This window comes from Hemicordylus capensis, chromosome 12 (assembly GCF_027244095.1).
Source record: "Hemicordylus capensis ecotype Gifberg chromosome 12, rHemCap1.1.pri, whole genome shotgun sequence".
Lineage (NCBI taxonomy): Eukaryota > Metazoa > Chordata > Lepidosauria > Squamata > Cordylidae > Hemicordylus > Hemicordylus capensis.
The window spans coordinates 2,591,918-2,603,199 of record NC_069668.1 but is presented as its reverse complement, the minus strand read 5'-3'; the positions used below and the strand labels follow the sequence as shown (position 1 = coordinate 2,603,199).

Sequence of the window (11,282 nt, the reverse complement as noted above, 5' to 3'; positions counted from 1 at the left end):
CCTCCTCCCGCGCAGTATGAGATGATGCCTTTCAGCATCTTCTGATATCGCTGCTGCCCAATATAGGTGTTTCCCATAGTCTGGGGAAAAGACCGGCGGGGATTCGAACCGGCAACCTTCTGCTTGTTAGTCAGGCATTTCCCTGCTGCATGACTTAAGGTGGTCTGCAGTAGAGTGTAGTCTGATTTATATCCAGGGTAAAAAAAACACCATCCACAATCTGCATTGGTTTTTTGGGACAACTTTAAGTTCGCAGTAAAGCCTCCCCATAAACTCATGGTAAAGCCTGCTGTGTGTAAAAGTGAGTCCCTGGTGTGGCAAAAGGCTGCCCTCCTGTGGCTACGTTTTGCACTGCAGCCAGCTGAAGATTTGCGGTATGAATGGGAAAAGGAGACACATTTTTTCCCTAATGTGGAAAAAGGCTGCCCTCCTGTGACCACTTTTTGCACTGCAGCCAGCTGAGGCTTTGCACTATGAATGGCAAAAGGCAGGGGTGCACATTCCGAATGCCCTGGTGGGTGGAAACCAACCGTGACTTGGCGAGTGGGCGTCGAGGTCAAATTTTAAACAACCACCAAAGATTAACATCTCATGAATAATCAATCAATATTTAATAGCTCAATATTTTTAAACTAGCTTGACAGGCACAGAGCACCGGTGTACCAGTTGCTCTCCTCGCCCCCATGGGACTTGCCACGTGCAACCTAAGCCTTTTAGAGAGAGAGATCATAACTAATTTTGATTGTATGTATTTTAAATGTTAATTTACTTTTTTTTTTTTTTACGCTGGCGGATGGTGGGGGCTGTGCTCGCCCGCCCGCCCTCCCCAGGAGCCCCCACCTCCTTGCTTCACAGGTTGCAGGGCTGTAAGCCGGCCCTGGCGATCTGGCCGGGTGGGGGGGGGGCCGTGCTCCGAGACCAGGGGGATGGATGCGTCGGCGTCTTCCGAGGACAGCCACACAAGGCCCGCACACGGCCGTTCGCAAATAACAAGACGTTTAATTGCATAGTTATACACCTAGCTAGGACGAGGGTTAATAAAATAAGACTAGTTGGACTCATAATTTATCGCTCCTCCAGTTCTTTCAGCAGCTCATCAAAGTGGGTGATGTACCATTTTGCCTTCTCCTTGACTTGCTTTCGGACTACGTTGCCTCCGAAGCCAATGAAGCAGTCCTGGGGGGGAGAGAGGAAAGGGAGGGCTGGTGACGTCTCCAGCGTGGAAAGGGAAGGTTGCAGAATTCTCAGTCACAGGGCTGTAACGCAGGAGCACAGGAAGCTGCCTTATACTGAGTCAGACCCTTGGTCCATCTATCTCAGGACTGTCTACACTGACTGGCAGTGGCTTCTCCAAGGATTTCTCCAGGATCCTCTCTTAGCCTTATCTGGAAATGTTGTTGGAGATTGAACCTGGGCCCTTCTGCATGCAAAGCAAGCTTTCAATTTTGTGAAACTCAAAGCTGCAGCCAACCGCACATGCGCAAAGCTACAGCATTCAGTTTTGTGAAGCTCAAAGCTTTAGCCAACCACACATGTGCGAAGCTACAGCTTTCAATTTTGTGAAGCTCAAAGCTACAGTCAAACGCACATGCGCACAGGTACAGCTTTCAGTTTTGTGAAACTCAAAGCTGCAGTCAACTACACATGCACGAAGCTATAGCCTTCAATTTTGTGAAACTCAAAGCTACAGCCCACTGCACATGTGCGACTCTACAGCTTTCAATTTTGTGAAATTCAGAGCTACAGTCAAACGCACATGCGCAAAGCTATAGCCTTCAATTTTGTGAAACTCAAAGCTACAGCCAACTGCGCATGTGCGAAGCTACAGCTTTCAATTTTGTGAAACTCAAAGCTGCAGGCAACCGCGCATGCACGAAGCTATAGCCTTCAATTTTGTGAAACTCAAAGCTACAGCCAACTGCACATGTGCGAAGCTACAGTTTCCAATTCCATTGGAAGGTGGGGGCAGAATGGAAAGCTATAGCTGGCTGTGTGTATGCCAGCAGACGTCAGCTCTCAACACTGCTCTCCTCCCTGAGCTATTCATTCGGACTTGGCTCACCTTTCCAGGTAGATATCAAAAGCAATCATTAACAGAGAGCTAGAATAATTAACCAGGAGCAAGCAACCTGACGGCTGATTATGAAATACAGTGCCAGATCTGTCAACACTGGGCTGGTGTTTCTGCCTATCATGGTCACGGGGTTTCCCCCACCTGCTTCTTGGGGACTGGCATACCCAGATACAGGACCAAACCTTCTCTGTGGCCCCATCCCCCTAAGGGGAATATCTGGCGGGGCTCACGTGTGGTCTCCCATCCAAATGCAAACCAAGGCAAACCCTGCTTAGCAAAGGGGACCCTCCGCACTCTCTCTCGCAAGGCCAGCGCTTCCCTTGAGACACTCACTGCGGGCGGGCAGGCTTCCATGTCCGTGGCGCCATCTCCGATCATGACCACCTTCTTAAACTGGAACTGCTCCTTCAGGTAACTGATCACCTGCCCTTTGCCGCCCGACTCGGCCGTCGGCTGCATCTCGTCGAAGCCGGCGTATTCCCCTAGAAGCCCGTCACAGAGAGACCGTCAGGGGCTCCTCCGTGGTGTCTAGCCATCCTGGAGAAGCGCCAGGGTGCAAAATGGGCTCACGGGGAGGCCCAAAGCGCTGCAGCTGTCGCTGGACTACAACTCCCATCGTCCACACACCAAAAAAGAATTTGTTGCAGTGGGAGATGATGGGCATTGTAGTCCAGCAGCAGCTCCACCCCTAGCGCATTCAGCAGTGTCCAGTTCTGTGGGTCCAGTTGGGCGACTTCAGACATCTGGCAACCTGTGACCTGGCTGCAAAACTATCTTCTATATTTTGGAGTGGTGAGTTCAAACTGAACCCCTAGGAAAAAACTTTCCCTTTCGAACCATCGAGGAAACCTGCAGTTTGCGAACCCCCGCCTTAAGGTAAGGCTCCCAACATTGGGACACTCACCCGGGGATGGGTCGGGGTGGACTACAACTCCCATCATCCCCTGACACAGTGGTGATGGGTGTTGTAGCCCAGCCCCCTGTAGGGACCCAAGAGAGTGAGAACTGCCCTAAGGAATAGGAACAGAGGAAGCTGCCTTATACTGAGTCAGACTCTTGGTCCATCTAGCTTAATATTGTCTACCCAGACTGGCAGTAGCTTCTCCAAGGTTACAGGCAGGAATCTCTCTCAGCCTATCTTGGAGATGCTGCCAGGGAAGGAACTTGGAATCTCCTGCCTCCAAGCATGCCTTGGGGATTGTTTTAATGAAAAGTTATATACATTCAACAATAAATGATAAAGAAATGCGGGTGCTCTTCCCAGAGCGGCCCCCTATCTTCCAGCGCTTACATGGAGTGGAGTCTCCCATCCAAATGCAAACCAGGGTGGACCCTGCTTAGCAAAGGGGGCAATCCGTGCTCGCTACTACCAGACCAGCTCGCCTCTCATGAGGAGACACCCTGACTTGCCCTAGCCCCCCACCCCCCTCCGGGAATCTTACCATTAAAGTAGAACTTCAACCTGTTGGCATACACGTTGGCTGTTGGGATGTTCAGCTGGGACGCCACGTGGTCCACGATGCTCTGGAAGCCGCCGGAGATCAAGAAGACCTGGACCCCTCGCTGCTGGAGCCGGCTGACCAATTCCCTTGGGAGGAAAATTGCAGACCGAGGCTTAATGCCAACACCACGGCAAGAGGCAGAACTAACCGCGCTGATACGAACACGAATCGACGAATATTTATAGACCGACGCTTTTCAACCAAAGTTCCCAAAGCGGTTTACATAGCTACAAATAAATAAAAAGATGGCTTCCTGTCCCCAAAAGGTTCACAATCTAAAAAGGAAATGCAAGGAAGAAGCCAGCAACAGCCACGGGAGGGATGCTGTGCTGGGGACAAACAGGGCCAGCTGCTCTCCTCCTGCTAAATATAAGAAAATCCCCACTTTGAAAAGGTGCCTCTTTGCTCAGTGAGCAGGGAATGGATCTCTTTGGTTTTCCGGCTCCAAGCCACTGTCATTATCCCATGTGGCAACGGCCACAGAGAGCGGCTTTCTAAACGGCTTTTAACAAAATGAAAGTGTAACCTGGCACGGCTTCCCCCACAGATCTCCTTCTAGGATCTGAGCCTACTATGTTCCTAACCCTTCACGAATGACAGTTCAGAAAAGCAGGGAGGAAATGCAAAGGTTTCTTGCAAGAAATTAAAATACGCCTTACCTGATTCCCAGCGTTAACTGAGGTGGGTGCTCAGATATTAATTTCTGCACTTGCTCATAGGAAGGGCGGATGAGTCCCAGCCGAGCCGTTAAAGCTGCCTTGAAGGTCACCGTCCCGCCCATCGCTCTGCGAGTCCTGAATCGAGACGCCAAAGAAATACGAATCAGATTTTAAGCGATTCGAGAGCCACCTTTTCCGAACCAGTGATTCGGGGGAACCTGAAATGGCTTCAACGCTATTTACCTGCTCAAGGGAAGAGTGAAAAGTTGATGACACCCAGCTAAGGTGTGGGGATCTGTCTTACTTTATCCCACAGCAGGTCAGGCTGCTGTCTCTGGAGGCAGTTTCAGACTTTTTCTGGAGGGTGGGCCCGTAGCTTTGGGGTGGAGTGTCTGCTTTGCATGCAGAAGGTCCCCAGTTCAATCCCTGGAAGCATCTCCAGGTAGGGCTGGGAAAGACTCCTGTCTGAAACCTTGGAGAGCTGCTGCCAGTCAGTGTAGACAGTCCTGAGCAGGGTGGACCAAGGGTCCGACTTAGTAGGCAGCAGCTTCCTAGGGAATGGGGCCAGAGCTCAGGGGTAGAGCCTCTGCTGTGCATGCAGAAGGTCCCTGGTTCAGTCCCTGGAAAACTCCTGCCCGAAACTGCAGAGAGCCACTGCCAGTCAGTGTCGGCAGTCCTGAGCTGGATGCATCAATGGTCTGACTCAGTACAAGACAGCATCCTATTTTCCATATAAGTCACAACTGGAGGCCGAGCTAGCCCCAAACGCCTTTGCTACTCAGTCACCCTACTTCTAAGGCAGGGGAAGGTCCTGGAATGTGGGTTTCTGGATGTTGTGAGACTACAGCACCAATCACCCCCTGTGCCACTCTGTGGATGATGGGAGTTGTAGTCCGACAACATCTGGGCACCCCGGTCCCGAGGCGAACCCATTGGGAGAATGCCCTACAGGGAACGCTTCTCCCCATCTGCTCTCTCCCCTCCCCGGCCCCCAATCCACAGCGTGGCCTTACGTACATTTCTGCCACGGCGTCCCCCACGCCGCAGAACTTGGCCAGCTCATCGATGCCTTCCTCCCGGATGACGGTGCTGTCCACGTCAAAGCAGACGGCGTCGGCACTGAGGAAGACCTCCTTCATCTCCAGGAGCGAGGTCATCCTTCGGGGGGCCTTCCTGTTGTGCGAGAGGAAGTTCAGCTCGTTCTGCAGGTCGCTGCACGGCACTCGGAGCTGAGCCATCGTGAGACTGCAAGGCGGAGAGAGGGGGCTGCCGGCGGGGACGACTCCTTTTGAGCCCGAGCCGGGGTGGGTGGCCCAGGCTGGCTGCGGCCACTGATTTGCTGCCAGCGGTGGCGGGTGACGGGTCAAGGTCGGCTCCCCGGCTGAGTTAACCCTTCCATGAGCTCAGCTGGCCGCTGACGTAGAGTCAATATCAGATCTGGCACGCGGCGGACCCACTCCAGGACGGTGGCTTGGGACGCAGCCACCAGTTTCAAATCTGGACCCCGGACTACAACTCCCATCACCCTACAACTGCCACAGAACTACAACTACGACTACAACTGCCACACATTGCAGCGGCGGTGATCAGAGTTGCAGTCAACTGCACTGGGGAATCCTTGTTACAGGGAATGCTGGCGGGGAATTCCCTTGTTAACTACAAGTCCCATTGTTCCCAGCTCCAACAGCCCTTGGCTGGGGATGATGGGAGCTGTAGTCAAGAACAGCTGGGAATCCCTGTTACAGGGGACATTTGGCCAAACTGGTGTCCCAGTAATCTGCCACCCGCCGCGTCCGCCTTACCTTGCCTTGTGAAAGGATCGGTTTTGGCTTTATACCCATTTAAACATCATGGCTACCCCCCCAAGAATCCGAGGAAAGGAAGCCCGGGGAGCTGGGGCACTGAAAACTCTCCCTGCCCTCTGGTGCGACAATTCTGCAATGACACAACCACTATTTGGTCCGGTTCGTACAACCGCTAGAATCCGGGTTGAATGTGGGTTACCAGCATGGGTGTGGTTGTGTGAATCCGAGCCAAGCTGGTTTATGGCTGAGACAGAGAGGAGGAGAACTGGTCCTGTGGTAGCAAGCATGCATTGCCCCCTTAGCTAAGCAGGGTCTGCCTTGGTTTGCATTTGAATGGGAGACTACATGTCTGAGCACTGTAAGATATTCCCCTTAGGTGATGGAGCCACTCTGGGAAGAGCATCTAGGTTCCAAGTTCCCTCCTTGGCGGCCTCTCCAAGACAGGGCTGAGAGAGATTCCTCCCTGCAACCTTGGAGAAGCCGCTGCCAGTCTGTGCAGACAATCCTGAGCTAAGTGGACCAACGGTCTGATTCAGTATATGGCAGCTTTCTGTGTTCCTATGAACCTGAGATCTCTGCCTGGGTATGGGTTCACATAATGTTGGCAACCCACATTCAACCTAGATCCGGACAACTGTCTAGACAAGGTTTCTCTTTGCACAGGACTCCGGGTAATCAAACTCTGGCTACTAACGACACCAACTCAACGGCACGCTTTACCTTTACTAAACGAAGGACTCTGGCTACTAAACAGAGCTTGTTTAGGACTCGGAAAAGGCTCTCCATGTCCCTGAAGGGCTGGCTGTAAGAGAGTATTGAGAAAGCAGAGGGATTGTGGCCGGCTTGACTTTTAGCTCCCCGCAGCAACCTTTTGCGAAGTTCCCAGAATGCCTGTTTGTTCTGAATGAAACCAGGAGCGGGCAGCAGGGAAAGTTCAACTCCGGGGCAGGGATGGAACGCCAGGGACCGCCAAAAAGCGTTGTGTAACAGGACGGAAGAGGCCTGCGCTGGCTGCCTGGCTGGTTTCTTCCCATTCCCAGCCTTTAGGGAGAGTGGTCTGGCCTCCGACCAGGATCCGAACCTGGGCCCAGCTGCTGAGTGTGGACGCCCGGAGCCAGGTCGTGTGCGTCACGATGTCCCAGTGTGTGAGGTAATGCCCGCCACCCAAGGTTCAATTGCATCAGAGCCTTCCCGTGATGCAAGGTAGGGTTAGGATTGGCAGAAAAGGTGCTTAGAAATCAATTTTTTTAAAAAAATTATTATTATTATTATTATTATTATTAGACAGAAATCGCTGATTGAGATCAGGCGGGAAGCTCCGTCTGCAGCAGACACCGACTGGTCCGTGGCAACTCAGGGACGCAGGTAACTGCCTTCTACTGAGTCAGGCCCTTGGTCCATTGAGCTCAGCATTGTCTGCACAGGCCGGCAGCATCTCCTCGACAAGGGAGGAGAGCTGGTCTTGCGGGAGCCAGCATGAATTGTCCCGTTGGCTGAGCTGGGTCTGCCCTGGTTTGCGTTTGAAGGGGAGACTACATGATGTGAGCACTGGAAGATATTCCCCTCAGTGGATGGGGCCACTCTAAGAAGAAGACCTCCCTGCTTGCTTGCCTGCCCACCGAGCTCAGTCTTGTCTACCCAGGCTGGCAGCGGCTTCTCCAAGGCTGCAGGCAAGAGTCTCTCCCGGCCCTCTCTTGGAGATGCTGCCAGGGAGGGAGCTTGGAACCGGAGATGCCCTTCCCAAAGCGGCCCCAGATCTGACAGCGCTCACATGTAGTCTCCCCTTCAAATTCAAACCAGGACAGGCCCTGCTTAGCAAAGGGGACAATCCATGCTTGCAAACACCAGACCAGCTCTCCTCTCATCTTCTCTACTCTATGTATGACCACTCGGCTTGGGGTGTGTGTGTCTTATTTTATTTCCCTGTTTTCCTCCTGTGCCCTCGCTGAACCTCCGATCAGCAAAGGCCATCAGCCCGACGGCTTGAAAGGCTGCAGAATGCAGATAAGGCAATGGGAACCCTTTCGGGAAAGCTGCCACAATCGGGCTGAAAGTTACATCATGTTTTTTCCCCGCTGGGACCAGCCGGCCGTATGTATACGTAACTGCAGCCGGAGGACATTACATAATTTGTTCTAGGAACTGCGACTTTTGAAAAAACAGAAAGGAAGATTTCCCCCTGACCCTCTCCAACTAGCACAAAGTTTTGCTTTGCTCTGTCACACCCATGAGTGCAAGCTTCCAGAATCCACACAACTGCTGTTCACGGACAGACAAAAAGCAGTTTCCTTCACATAATGCCTAAGTCTGTGTGTCCCCCAGCTCGCTTTTGGGGATGTAGCTGTGCTCGTTTTTTTCTCAGGATGTTCTGATTGAAATCTGATGACCGTTTTTATCTTGTTAACTGCCCTGGGGTCTTCGGTGAAGGGCGGTATAAAAATATAAATGATAATTTAGCTATGGAACTCATTGCTACAAGAAGCGGCAACATCGGCTAACTTAGATCACTTGAGTGGTGGTGCTGGGGGAATTAGACACAGACCTTTCCCCCGTAATCTAAAAAATTAACCAAAAAAATTAGATTACAGAAATTAATGTAGTTGTGGCGATGGTTCCTGGCCACATGGCTAAACTGAAATCCTTCATGATTTGGTTGTAGGATTCCCAGACGAATCTGGTTGGCAATGTGGGAAAAGAGATGTTGGACAGACCTCCAGCTGCTGTTAGACTACAACTCTCATCATCCCACTAGCCACTGTGGTGGGGGATAATGGGGGTTGTGGTCAAACAACAGCTGGAAGGCCGAAACTGTATAATGCTGGACTAAATGGACCTCTGACGGTCTTATTAGAGGCTTTGACAATTTCTCGGAGGAGGGAAGCTCCATCAGTGGCTATTAGTGATGATAGCTAAATAGATCCTCCCTGTTCACGGGCAGTCTATCTCACAGCGCCAGATGCTGTTGAGAAAAACAACACGGAAATGTCATTGCCTTCACGCCCTGTTTGTGGCTTTCCTGGAACATCCGGTCTCCCAGTGTGGCAAGCAGGAAGCTAACTAGGGTAGCGTCTCCTTCCCTGGAGGTTTTCCAGCAGAGGCTTGGAGGGTTATCTGCCACAGATGCTGTAGCAGTGTCCTGCCCTGAGCAGGGGGTCAGACTAGAAGGCCTCCGAGATCCCTTCTGACTCAACCTAGGATCCTTGTCCTGAGAAAGCGGGTCAGACTAGAAGGCCTCCGAGGTCCCTTCTGACTCTAACAATTTAGGAACCATGCCCTGAGAAGTGGGGTCAGACTAGAAGGCCTCCGAGGTCCCTTCCAGTCCTAACATTCCACAATTGTTTTTGGTGTGATCCAGCAAGGTTCTTTTTATGCTCTCGGCTGCAGGAATCCTCGCAACCCTCAGCAAGATCCTATTCAAACCCCACTAAAAGCACGCATTTCTTGAATATTTATGATGGACTTCCCCATCTCTCTGACCCGTCCTTTCAAAAGCAGGCCAGTGAGGCGCAGGGAAACCGATGAAGCCTGGAAATCTTCAATTCCCGGCTAAGATGCTGGGGCTCAGATTGCATCATCCGTCCATCCTTGAGTTACAAAACAGGCCTAGCGCCTCCCCCCACCACCCCATGGGAGCTGCGGAAACACAAACAGCCGGCAGGGGAGCCTGGAAGAAACTCCTCTTTCTGTCCGAAGTGGGGGCACTAAAGTCGGAAAAGAGAGACAGGGCAGAGAGAGACCAGTCTGCAGGGCGAAGCCCTGGGATCCGGACTCCCAGCAACTTACAGCCTCGTTGTCAGAAGTGGGGGCCTCCTGGGTGTGCGGGTGAGGGACGTCTCAGCCGGTCACATCGAAGCGAAACGGCCCAGTGACCTGGACGCCAGCCACATCTTTGGCACCGCTCTCTGGATTTCGCTGAGCCAGCTCGGACGATGCTCCTGGCTTGGCTTGGCTTCGCTCCCCCCCCCCCCCCGAAACCGCTGCACACATGAAAGCCAGGCTGTTGACAGTGCGGCTTCGGAAAGAGAGGTGTCTTTGGAGGGGAGGAGCCCCTCCGGGCCGGGCCGGCGCCCTCCCGGATTGGTTCTGGAGCAGCCGGCAGAGAAAGGGCTGGAGGTGGAGGCTGGGTTACCGCTTGGCAGAAGGCACCTTGAGGAACTTGCCAAAGCTTCCCGAGTTTGGATGAAGGCCTTGCCGCCAGGAAGGGTAGTGACGTGGGGTCTCGGAGAGGTGAGCCAGCGAGAGGTCAAAGGTGACCGTGTTGCCAGAGACGGGGAAGGCGCTGCCGAAGGCAGAGAAGAGCAGAAGTCTGCAGGCTGTGTTACTTAGCGAGCTAGTAGCAGCCAGAGATTTGGCGCTTTACAGACCTGCCGTTTAGGATCCGCTTCGGATCATCAGTATTCTTCTTTTTAAAAACCCTCTTAGTCCATGAGGAAGGCCCACGAATTTTGGCTGACATTTCCATCACAGCGGACATAAGAAGCTGCCATATACCAAGTCAGACCACCGGTCCACCTAGCTCAAGATTGTCTACCCAGACTGGTAGCAGCTTCTCCAAGGTGGCAGGCAGGAGTCTCTCTCTCAGCCCTCTCTTGGAGATGCTGCCAGGGAGGGAACTGGGAACCTTCTGCATGCAAGAAGGCAGGTGCTCTTCCCAGAATGGCCCCATCCCCTAAGGGGAATATCTTCCAGTGCTCACACACGGCATCTCCCATTCAAATGCAATCCAGGGTGGACCCTGCTTAACAAAGGGGACAATTCATGCTAGTGACCACCAGACCAGCTCTCCTCCCATAGACCAGACAGAGATAGAATCACACAACAGATTAAATCATAACAGACCCCCCACAAAGGGGGGAAATACAAAATACAATATTAAACCATTTAAAAGGATTTTTAAAAAAACACCAGTTAAAATCAGATCAAAATTTAAAAGGCCCGAGTGGACAAAAAGGTCTTCGCCTGGCGTCTAAAAGAACAAAGTGATGAAGCCAGGTGAACCTCACTTCCATCCCTCTGACAATGGTGATCAAACTGTTTGGGCCCAATTATGATCAAACCTGGGATCTCCTGCATGCAAAATGGGTGCTCTGTCACTGAGCTACACTCTAAGAGCGACTGGCCAGGCATCTTGGAAGCCAACAAAGACGGCATTAAGGCCAGGCTCACTGTCACCGAAATTGGCCCCACCATTGGGTACTTTAAAGGTAGACTGCGTCTGAACATGGAGGTTCCGTTTAGCAAC

The 11,282-nt window shown here is 52.3% G+C and overlaps 1 protein-coding gene across 2 annotated transcripts; it reads right to left on the bottom strand.

Annotated features, from left to right (window-relative positions):
• Positions 1-979: 979 nt before the first annotated feature.
• PSPH (phosphoserine phosphatase) lies at positions 980-10,006 on the bottom strand. 2 transcript variants are annotated; one of them, XM_053275466.1, is made up of 6 exons: positions 9,824-10,006; positions 5,253-5,408; positions 4,236-4,370; positions 3,517-3,662; positions 2,408-2,556; positions 980-1,176 (listed from the first exon to the last, which is right to left on the bottom strand). In XM_053275466.1, exons 2-6 carry the CDS (start codon positions 5,390-5,392, stop codon positions 1,066-1,068), a joined length of 681 nt encoding a protein of 226 aa, XP_053131441.1. In that variant the 5' UTR covers positions 5,393-5,408; positions 9,824-10,006; the 3' UTR covers positions 980-1,065. The 2 variants fall into 2 exon arrangements, with proteins under 2 accessions (XP_053131441.1, XP_053131440.1); XM_053275465.1 differs by lacking the exon at positions 9,824-10,006 and having other exon boundaries at positions 5,253-5,500.
• Between the last annotated feature and the right edge of the window lie 1,276 nt (positions 10,007-11,282).

Bases quoted from the DNA above. Each gene is read 5' to 3' on its own strand.
- PSPH (XM_053275465.1), bottom strand. From the start codon at position 5,473: ATGGCTCAGCTCCGAGTGCCGTGCAGCGACCTGCAGAACGAGCTGAAC. The intron at 4,371-5,252 runs GTACGTAAGGCC...GTCTCGATTCAG, and splicing joins GGGGACGCCGTGGCAGAAAT to GACTCGCAGAGCGATGGGCG. The intron at 1,177-2,407 runs GTGAGTGTCTCA...TCTCCCCCCCAG, and splicing joins TGGAAGCCTGCCCGCCCGCA to GACTGCTTCATTGGCTTCGG.